Here is an 11,744-nt window from a genome sequence, read left to right on the forward strand (position 1 = left end):
CACCGATTTAAGTTTAGAATTCGAGTTTTGTTACAGTAAAAAGCTCTCAGAAACAGTCGCATCTAATTTTTTTGTTACAGTAAAAAACTCTCATATAAAGTCACATCTCAACTCAAATTAAAAACTCGAATCAACTAACTAAACGGATCCTTATTGGTTCTACTAAAATTGAAACCAAAGAAGATGATGTGAACCCAAGAAGAGGATTCAAACCCAATAAGATAGGATTGTAGATTTACTGATAAACTATACCTACAACCACAAATGTAATAGCGTTTAGTTCAGTTAAAGTTACGCTATATTTTCAAGATAAATTCACAACGCAATAACTCTTGTTTTTTTTATATGTATAAATAATATTCCATTGTCTTATTTATTTATTTTGTTTGAACTTTTTATGGTTCAAAATAAAAGGTTTTACTATTAAAGATTGGTGTGTTCAGATAATTTCGCACTATATTATTGGAACCTTTATTCTATTAAGATTAGAGGATATTATCTACTCCTATATCCCAACTCTTTTGCCTGCATTTGATTGTTGACTAAGGAGGAGGATGATGTTGAAAGAGGACCAAATAAAAAGTGCAACAAATCGTGTCAGTTCATTAAACTCTCCTTTCGTTGTCAAAACCATCGGACGATTTCTTTGCTTTTAATGATGCCGTATGGAAGATAAAAACTTGAGGAGGAAAATAACAACATTGAAAAAGAAAGAGTTGTTGGATAAACAAAAAAGATGAAAACAATGAAGAGAGAATACGTAATTCTATTTGTGGATATACTATGATTATATCCAATAGGGAAAAATTGGCTTTCGTTTTATATATGCTAACCATTTTTAGCCATTATAAGTGGAATCTTTTTTTAAGGGTTTATGCACAACCTTTTGTTGTCGTTTGATGTTTTGAAAGGAGAAAAGGACAATGCCGACAAATATCGTTGATTATTGACATGTGTAAATGTAAGATGACTAGACTAAGAAACAATTTGCAAATGGTTTTTGATAATTCGTATCTTTTTTTTCCATGGATAAGAAAGACATCAGCCTCAATATTAATCTCATCCAACGTAATAAAGAAAAAAAAGAGAGAATGAGACAAATACTCTTTTAAAATAAATGAGTCTAGATTTTTATTAATATTTGTTTAGTTAAATAATTATATTAGTTAAAAAGATATTTATAATTAAAAGTAAAGGGTAAAAATCAAGACTCATTCACTTAAGTTAACCCTGTTTACTTCATAAGTTTGAATTATTGTTTAAACTTTTTTGTTACAGTATTTTCTCTTATAAAAATTAAGACTCGTTCACTTAATTATTGGTACGTCTATCGTACCGGTAGGTTAGGTTTTTTAACTTTTAAATTTGTATATTTTTTGATTTTTACGTGATTTTATGCAGATCTGACGGACAAAAAACTTGACCTACCGGTATGTTAACGTACCGGAGAAGGTGGTCCCTTTTAATAAAACTACTTTATTGTTTATCATAATCTGAAATTTGCTTGATGCAATACTATAAACCACTTGTCGTTTCCTTAACAAATATTTCCAATCATTTTAACATATAAACGGCATGCCGTTTTTATTATGGCTTGATGTCGTTTAAACTTTGCAAAGCGACATGTCGTTTGGAATCAACGACTGGACACATCGGAACGGAATTGGATGCCCAAAAAAAGCATCAAACAAGCAGCATTTATATATTTATTTGCTTAAACAATTTTTTACATGCATTAAAGTTTAAAAGGCATATATAAATTGGTCGTTTTCCTTCACCCAACATTGATCCTTTGAAGCCTGAGGCACAAAACAGACGGCAAAGCAAGTTGTCCCTGCAAAGCAAATTCTATACTTGAAAACCGCTATTACAGTTTGGTGGTCTAGGATGTAATGCCACTTATATATTATATATATGGTCACATTATCATCACCTTTCAAGGTACCTCTCTCTCTCTCTCTCTCTCTCTCTCTCTAAAAAGTTGCTTCCAAGCTTTCTTAAGTCCAAGAGAGAGCCTTTGCTTTATACCTAAGGAACAAATATTGCCAACTCTCTTTTTAATAACCCCCTAACGTACCTTCCATCTCATGACCGGTACTATAAATACTCCAATTGCTTCTCTTCTTTTGGCATCCAAATTTTTAAGCTCCAATTTGTATTTACATACATACAGACATATATATATATATATATATAGATAGACACACACACATATATCAACTTTCAACGTCTCGTATAACATGGCAATTATAAACAAAATATCACTCTTTTTCCTCTTTTGCTATATTGGCTTTCTTTCTTCCGCGGCTGAAGCTGCTCTTAAAAAGTATCAATTCGATGTGAGTTACTATAAAAATTGTGTCACCTTTCGATGATTTTAACTTTGGTTTTCGTCACATTACTTACTTTTATATATCATTATATACAGATTCAAGTGAAGAATGTGAGCAGGTTGTGCCATGCCAAACCAATAGTCACCGTAAATGGAATGTTCCCAGGACCAACGATTTATGTGAGAGAAGGAGATAGACTTCTTATCAATGTCACCAACTACGCTCAATATAACATGTCCATCCATTGGTATACATACATATATATATGTCCTATATATCTACATTATATTTAGTGATTATGTGTGACACAAAATTAATGTTATATATATATATATATGACATTATGTTTAATATATGTCTAGGCATGGGTTGAAACAATTTCGAAATGGTTGGGCGGATGGACCAGCATACATTACGCAATGTCCAATTCAGACAGGCCATAGCTATAAGTATGATATTAATGTCACGGATCAGCGTGGAACGTTATGGTGGCACGCACATATTTTGTGGCTTAGGGCCACGGTTTATGGTGCCATTGTCATCATGCCTAAAGAAGGATCCTCATTTCCTTTCCCTCAACCTTACCAAGAAGCCAATCTCATCTTAGGTTGGTAAATTTTTTTATTAAACTTTCCTTCTAAGGTCAAAAAAAAAAAAAAAGAAGAAAGAAATGTGGAAACTTTGAAGTTTTTAATCTTAGAGCAAAGATAGACATCCTAAAATATATTAAAAGCCAGATGTGTCAAAATTATGCTAATTTGCCAAGTGATAGTCCAATTGGTAAAGGGTGTGGAGGATTAATGGAGATATCCCATGCTCGAATCTTAAGAACAGATAGCAATGAATAAAAAAAAAATCGTGCTAATTTAATTTATGAAATTGTTGGCTTAGCTTATTTACACACAACGAGTTAAAATTTTATGACGAGTCATGACTTTTTTTTATAAGATTAAATTTCCTTTTTCTTAATCTTATGTGCAAACTAACATTAACTATATATTATATGTATATTATACAGGAGAATGGTGGAATTCAGACGTTGAAACGCTTGTTAACCAAGCAAATAAGTTGGGGTTGCCACCACCATCATCGGATGCTCATACCATCAATGGGAAACCAGGCCCTCTCTTCCCATGCTCAGAGAAACGTAAAAAAAAAAAAAAAAAAAAAAAAAAAACAAAATTTTTTTTTTTTTTTTTTTTTTTTTTTTTTTTTTTTTAATTTATTTGTAACCATCTCATAAATAGCTAATTTTCTTACACATTTCATTTTCAAACGACAGTAATAAAAGTACCTAAATTCCTAATTTTTGTAATTTTCTTTTGGAATATAATTATTTTCAGATACGTTTGCCATGGAAGTTGAGAGAGGAAAAACTCACCTCCTTAGAATCATCAACGCTGCACTGAATGACGACCTTTTCTTCGCCATTGCCGGCCACAACATGACTGTGGTGGAGATTGATGCCGTTTACACTAAGCCATTCACAACACAAGTCATACTAATCGCGCCGGGCCAAACGACAAATGTGCTTGTCAACGCCGACCAGCCTCCAAACAGATACTTCATGGCTGCTAGACCTTTTATGGACGCGCCGATTCCGGTCGACAACAAGACCGTCACGGCCATTCTTCAATACAAAGGCGTTCCAAACACTGTCGTTCCGATCTTACCCCGATTGCCTGCTCCAAACGACACCAAATTTGCCCTAAACTACAACGGCCAACTCAAGAGCTTGAACACCCCCCAATTCCCGGCAAAAGTCCCTCTCAAGATCGACCGCCGCCTTTTCTACACCATCGGTTTGGGGCAAAACCCTTGCCCAACATGCCTAAATGGGACGCAGTTGACAGCTTCACTGAACAACATCACCTTTGTGATGCCTAGGGTTGGCCTTTTGCAGGCTCATTACTTCAACCTTTCGGCGGTTTTCGCGATGGATTTCCCCGACAGGCCTCCGGTGCCGTTCAACTACACAGGAGCGCCGCTCGCCGCCAACCTCGGGACTAAGCTGGGGACAAGGCTTAGTAAGGTGGCGTACAATTCAAGCGTTGAGTTGGTTTTGCAAGACACCAATCTTTTGACGGTTGAGTCCCATCCTTTTCACCTTCACGGGTTCAACTTCTTTGTTGTTGGGAGTGGAATTGGGAACTTTGATCCCGCCAAAGACCCTGCCAAGTTTAACTTGGTTGATCCTCCTGAGAGAAACACTGTTGGTGTTCCTACTGGAGGATGGACCGCCATAAGGTTCAGAGCAGATAATCCTGGTAAGTGTTTTGCTTAGAACATATATATGTATAAATTAAATTATGTTGCTTAAATGAAAATGGTAATTTTTTTTTGGTTTTATGATACATATGTGATATGTTCACATTTTAACTATAGAATAGACCTACAAAATGGCAATTTTAAGTTGGTTTACCATTAGTGTAGTAATTGTATTATTTTTTCATGCATATAGTGTCACACTCTAGAGGAAGTAATTTTGTTTATAACATGTTCATACAAACAAGGAAACATTAGTATATGTATAATTAGTGATAATCTCCAGGTTTAATTTTAACCTATCACATCTTGACAAATTTCTAATTGGTTAGTACAACTAGTGATATATATTTCGTATATTTTTCAAATATACGCATATAGTTTCAAACACTTGTGGCACAATATTGCAAGATGGTGACTATTTAGTAATAGCACTTTCTAGGACAATGCATGACTTTGATAGAATAGCTTGATATAAATCTAATTAGCGTTTTTGTACAATATATATACTAAAACATTGATTCCTGATTAAAATTAACTATAATTAATTACATACAGGTGTATGGTTCATGCATTGTCACCTTGAGCTACATACAATGTGGGGTTTAAAAATGGCTTTTGTGGTTGAGAATGGAAAGTCGCCGAGTGAATCTATTTTACCACCACCCAAAGATCTTCCACCGTGCTAGAGACAACCATTTAATTAACACAAGGAACCATTCTTTCTTGATCGTGGAGCTACATTTTCCTCTAAAATACCCCTTTTTCTGAAGTTATTAATTGTTTATAATTTGATTGATTAACTTTTTTTTTACATGTAATGTTTCTCGTGATTCTTTATGAACAACTCTTCATAATTGTAACATTTTGAAACATTCAGGGTCTCAACGAGACTGCAAAAATTGTGAAATAAAATCCAACATATTTTATGGTTTATCATTTTTTTTTCTTTTTTGCAATGACTTCACTAATTAATGATAATAGATCAAAAGTTTGGAGTACAAGTAGTACGCCCACTTTCCTTATGAATAATAAACAAATCAACAAAAAAACTGAAAGTTCACCCTAACCAAGTACATCTAAACAACATAGCAATTTAGTCCTTATTACCTAGCTAGCTAGTAATTAATAATTCACAAAGGAAAAATTAACTACAAACCATACCAAAACAAAGCCATGCACGGATTATTTAATTTAGTTAGTTTCATGAGCTATTTCAAAAACTCAATGAGCTACCACGTCACCATTCTCATGATTCTCTACTTTTCCCTCCAAGGCTGACTGATGATCATGGTGATCTTGTGCAACTCCAACCCTGCCGTTGACTTTTGACTCTTTGCTTTGACCATTAACACTAATAATTGGCTGCGATTTCTTCCTAAAACCAAACCTTTTGGGAAGCAAAGTCCAACTACTCTTCTTCGTCTTGGCCAGCTTCTGAAGCTCCCTTCTCATGTTGGAACACTCCTTTTCGATCTCCGAAACCCGAAGACTCATGTCGCCATCGTTGACGCATTGGAAGTCCTGTGAAGCGTCGCCTTTGGGGATGAGACCGTTGTTGTTAAGGTTGCTGATTCCGTTGGGAAGAGCCGGCTGGGAGTTTTCGAGGTTGCCGGAGACGAAGAACCAGCTGGAGATGGATGCTCGGAGGCGGAGCTGCTCCAAGAAGACGACTTGGACGATGACTCGGAGAGGAAGCCTTTCGTTCTGGGCTGCATGAGTGCTGGCTTCTAATGAGAGCTTTTGGCAGTTCATTAGTCTGCAGAGCTGTTCCCTCTCTGAATCAGCCAGCCATGGATGTGCCTTCAATTGCAATGTATATATGCATATACAAATTATTTATATATGTGATAACTTACTAGATTTATCTGAAATAAGAATGACCATAGGAAGTTGGTATATATATATACATATATATTTATATATATGATGGAGTTAATTAGGCTTATCAGATTAACTATAAACAATGATCATACATACGTTTAAAATGCTTGTGACTCCATGAAAATTTAAAAAAAAAAAAAAAAAAAAAAATCATGTGCTTATTCAACAATATATATATATATATATATATATATCACTAATGATTTTGGATTATTACCTTCAAGTAGACGTCAATTGCTTTGTAAATACCATCATCAACAGGCCTGGCATAGTCCGGTATAACAGTAGCAAGTGCCTGAAACTTTGGCAACTTCAAGTTGACATCCACCGCCACCTCAGCAAGATACCCATCAACCAGATTGGCCACCATTGTCACAGGTGTCATCGTGTCGTTGGCTGCCACAGCACTAGTACTACTACTCACCACTTGCCCTTGATCTTGATCCCCCAACATTGCCTCCTCAACAGCCATGAAATGGTCAAGAATCCTCTGAACACAATCTATATCATAAAGGGTCTCCACGGAATACACCATATTCGGCACAAGTAGGTCCACAAGCAAGACTTGATCCAACTGGGCCCCAATTATCTTCTCCAAATTCTCCCTACATGAAGGACTCGCATGCAAAACCATGGCCACGCGAAGAAGCCTAAGTAAGACTTTAGAAGATGTCACACCCTTTTTGTTCGGAATCAACCCGACGATCCCTTCGAGAAGATTCCGCTGATCGGCCTCGGAAATCGGCGCTCCGGTGTTGACATAGTTGAAGTCGTTCAAGCTCGTTTGTGTGTTCATCAATGGAAGGTATTTTTTGGCGTAGTGTATTATTGAGGCAGAGATTGTCTCTGGCTTCACTACTCCTCTCACTTCGATAGCGGAGATAAGTCGTTTGTAAAGAGGCAAGCTGAGGAACGACACGTCGTCGAACCACCACTCCTCGCCGGAGGGGATTAGTGGCTTGGTTTGGTTGTCGTGGTGAGCGCATAATATCCCGTTCCACAAAGCTGTCGTTTTGGGGGTTTTGACGTCGTTTTGGTCAGGAGGAGCTGGCCAGTTGATGAGCAAGCTAGGGTCTGAACATGCCTTGGTGGCGAGAGAATCGATACATCTCGAGACAATGTGGAGATCCTCCGCGAACGATTGGACTTCTTCGCAGGTTTCAAGGGCTTTAAGGGAGTCGGACCAGTTGGTGAAGATGTCGTTGAGGAAAGCTTCGGTTAGGGAGATGAGATTTCCTTCGTCGAAATCTTCGGTCATTTGGAGATACTCTGAGGTGCATCGGAGGGCGACCGTGTTGGAAGAGGAGAGCTCGGTTTTGACGCCGTAGCAGAACTTCGCGACGAGCTCGAAGGCTTTCGCTCCGCCGGGGAGGTCGTGGAGTTGCAGAAACGAGGAGGGTGTTGATGATGCTTCTTGATCATGATGATCGGAATTGGAGTCTTCGATGAGCTTTTCCAATAGTCCACTTCTAGAGAGCAAAGGGAACTATATGCAACAAAATGTTAGTGAATGATCAATTATCTTAAATGAGATTTTTATGGGAGTGTATGAACATACCAGATAGGTAAGGCTTCAGTTTTAAATCGTTAAATCTATGTAACATTTACTACAATAAATAGGAAATTAGACGACGCTTATAGACGTTTTTTAGAAAACCATCATCTAATGTACTAAAAAATACAGTAGGAACACAAAAAATCTATACATGCACATTAGATGACGGTTTTTAAAAACGTCATCTAATGTCAAAAAATTTCAAAAAAACACATTTTTTTCCGCTCATTTTTTTTCAAAAATTTTAAAGCGTTGATAGCTCATCTATAACTTCGAGTGTTTTTTTACAAACTCTAAGTTTGTTATCTCAAATCTCCCCATATCTCCAAAAAGCTCTCTCTCTTCCTCACACCCTAACTCTCTCTCTCTCTAACTCTTCTCTCAACACTTCAAATTTCTATATGTACTTCTCACTTCCTCAACTTGGCCGCCGCCTCCAAGGGCCTCACAATCATGCTCATATGTCAATGGCCTTCGTGACTTTACCTCTATATCCGCCACTACACCATGACCATCAAAATGGATACTATTTTAATATTTAGAAATTTCTTCTCTTTGAGATTAGTTTTTTTTTTTGGGGGGATTTAATGTTTTATCTAAAATAATTAGGTTTTTTTGTCGTTAGATTTCGTAAAAAGACTTTTGGTTTTGAAATATTTGTGTCACATATATATTAATTATGTATAAGAAGGTGAATTTGTAACTCTTTTCTTGAATTTTTTTCATGCGTGTTGTTCAATGACTTGTGATAACATTTGAAGAAATAATTTTTTTTTTAGAAAGAATTAGATTCGGTAAATATATATATTAATTTTTTAATACTTTTAACGATAATTTTTGTGAACTCTTGTGGTGTCTCACGCGCGTATTAGACGACAGTTAAAAACCGTCGTCGTATCTCTTAGACATTTAACGATTGTGGATATGACGATAGTTTTTAAACGGTCGTTATATCTTTTGACAACGATTTAAACCGTCATCTTATCTCCTATATATTTATTCTAGTGATTTTGTTAGTTTTATATGCTATTTTACTTTGATGTGTTTTTAATTAAATGTAACACTTCTTACTCTATGAGAGGAATCTCTTTAACTTAATTGGAAAAAAAAGGGGGAAAGTTTGCAATATGTAGGGAAAAAAAAAAAAGAGGAAAAGAAAAGTCCCCCTATATATAGTAGAGTACTTCTAAGGGTATTGAATTTTTGGGTGTCAAATCATATTAAAAGCTTATTAGAATTGAACAATATTATATGTAAAATCAAAGGGATTTAGATAATTAAAGACAATATGAAACGCATAGACAAAAAAAAATATTGCCCAAACGGTACTACATCTTAACGGCAAATGATTTTAAATTGTTAAATTTATATAATATTTAGGACGCATATAATAGAAGTATCCACAAAAGAAATATTATATGAGGAATGAATGTTTTCCAGTCTTTAATGTATAATTTATGGTCTAGTTTTAAAACGTCAAAATTAGGTTTTTTTTTTTTTTTTCAAGTATAATTTAACATTCACAAATAGCCGTGATGAGAAAAATAATAACGGAGTGGAATTATAGAATGAAAATGAAAATCACCTTGTGGAGTTGAAAGGACATGTCTCCAACTTCAATTGTGATATCGCTCGGAAGTTCGGTTGTGCAGACCCTGACAATAAAAGAAAAAAAGTTATTATGACACTAATCACACAAGATTAATTCTGCTTCGTCATGAAAATAAATACCATTTTTGTAATTATCAATTAACGCTCATGATTAAGATCCATATATAAAACTCGAAGATTCTGAATAAAAATTAAAAAGATATGAAATGATTCATGGTAAGAATAGAAAATAATGTATAAGAACATTGCTCTAATCTGTGTTTGAAGATTAATTACCAAGTTTGGCCATCGCGATGGAAAGCTTCAGACTTAGAGCCAAGCCTCAAGCAAGCCATGATATTGTCTCTGTCTTGCCTACTATCTGTAATTAGTCTTTCAGTTCCGAAATGGGAAATATTAAATATTGTTAGAACTTAAAACATAATTAGAGAGAGTACGCTAATCAAATATTGACTATGTCCCGAGGATAAACTCTAGCTAGGGTTAATCATTTGAAAATGTCAAACGTGCATGCAAGTGATGACGTGGCAGTTATGAGAGAGAGAGAGAGAGAGAGAGAGGGCGAGTCCAAAGCAAGAAGGTGGACGAGTTTGTTAAGAGTGAAGCGGTTCAAGAGCTATAATGGCTCCGTTTGGTGAGGCACTTCCCAACATGGGCTTCATCTAACCTCCTTATTAGTAGGCAGCTAGTTCAAGCCCATTATTCTTATTTTGGGCTCTTTCGAGGGGCCCATTATGCTTGGGCTGTTCTGTGAAATTGTCAACTGTGTCAAACTCTAAATATTTTGGGTAATCTCGACAAATAATCTTACCTTTAAAGGAAAATAGTAGAAAATAGGTCAATATAAAAAGCTTAAAAAAGTATATAAGTCAATTTTTAGTTATATAAATTAATAGACCATAACTTGTCAAGTTATGGTTCATACACATATAAGTTATGGATAAACTTGTCAAGTTATGGTTCATAGCCAGACAAGTTATGGACAAAAATCGTGAATAACTTGTCAATAACTTGTCAAATTATGGTTCATAACTAGACAAGTTATGGACGAAAACAGTAATTTGGCCTATTTATTAACTTATGTAAACTATTGGCCTATTAATTTTAATTCATCTCAAGTCTTGGCCTATTTCTCTCTTTCTCCCATAATCTTTAAAAGTGTATGGATCAAAATTTTTACTCTTTATTCTTAATTTATAATCATTTTAGTCAAATAGTTACACTAATAAAATGGTATTTATTAAAAATAAGAGGTAAAAATCCAGATTCATACACTCTTAAAGATAAATTCTGCTATTTGCTCAATAAATTTTGGCGAATGCATTGCCAAATTTGAGTTTTCTCCGATTCATGGTCCACCCTCAATACTGTTTTTACAGATTCATTTAATTGCTCAAGTCGTTTGGTTATTTAGTATTTATTATATGGCTAAATTTTAATGTGTATGTGTGTCGTCGAAATTATATTGGGGGACAATAAATGAAAACAGAAAAATTCGGAATAACAGGATCTAGACTCACCAAATTTTAATACTTTAATCAATCATATGATTTTCACATTGAATGGAACGATGGAAAATTAAATATGCAATATTGGACGCGATTCTTAGTATTGAAAAAAAAAATAAAAAATAAAAATAAAAATAACCCAAACATTAGATCGGATGCTTCCAAAATTATTGGTTTTGTGACTGGTTTCCGCCTTCAAAACTTTCGTCTTAGGTATAGTGAAAGACAAAATGAAAAGAAAAGATCGTCTATCAACTTGTCTAAATATCTTATTCAGTTTGTTGAATGTCTCAACATGAATAGTTAGCCATTTCAGAAAGACAGATTGGGACAAACTGAATTTCGATTTAATCTTATGACAGAAAAAGTGTTGTATATCATGGCGAGTGCCTTATGTCATTGTTGTTTGACACCAACCAAAATACCTCCAAACCGGAAGAGAGAGAGAAGAGAGAGAGAGAGAAGAGAGGAGAGAGAGAGAGAGAGAGAGAGAGAGAGAGAGAGAGAGAGAGAAGAAAGAGAGAGAGAGAGAGAGAGAAGGACATGAATGAGGTTGGGCCACCACAATACAAAGATGCTTAATTAAAC

At 35.2% G+C, this 11,744-nt stretch overlaps 2 protein-coding genes across 2 annotated transcripts; one reads left to right on the top strand and one right to left on the bottom strand.

Annotated features, from left to right (window-relative positions):
* Positions 1 to 2,210: 2,210 nt before the first annotated feature.
* On the top strand, positions 2,211 to 5,464 carry LOC21407125 (laccase-11). Its single transcript, XM_010109228.2, has 6 exons — positions 2,211 to 2,339; positions 2,429 to 2,580; positions 2,696 to 2,940; positions 3,352 to 3,480; positions 3,677 to 4,600; positions 5,157 to 5,464. Exons 1-6 carry the CDS (start codon positions 2,241 to 2,243, stop codon positions 5,285 to 5,287), a joined length of 1,680 nt encoding a protein of 559 aa, XP_010107530.1. The 5' UTR covers positions 2,211 to 2,240; the 3' UTR covers positions 5,288 to 5,464.
* Positions 5,465 to 5,822: 358 nt separating this feature from the next.
* LOC21407126 (BTB/POZ domain-containing protein At5g03250) lies at positions 5,823 to 9,983 on the bottom strand. Its single transcript, XM_010109229.1, has 4 exons — positions 9,925 to 9,983; positions 9,623 to 9,692; positions 6,700 to 7,968; positions 5,823 to 6,401 (listed from the first exon to the last, which is right to left on the bottom strand). Exons 1-4 carry the CDS (start codon positions 9,981 to 9,983, stop codon positions 5,823 to 5,825), a joined length of 1,977 nt encoding a protein of 658 aa, XP_010107531.1.
* Positions 9,984 to 11,744: the final 1,761 nt, after the last annotated feature.

The sequence above is a fragment of the Morus notabilis genome, unplaced genomic scaffold (genome assembly GCF_000414095.1).
Source record: "Morus notabilis unplaced genomic scaffold, ASM41409v2 Scaffold342, whole genome shotgun sequence".
Taxonomy (NCBI): Eukaryota; Viridiplantae; Streptophyta; class Magnoliopsida; order Rosales; family Moraceae; genus Morus; species Morus notabilis.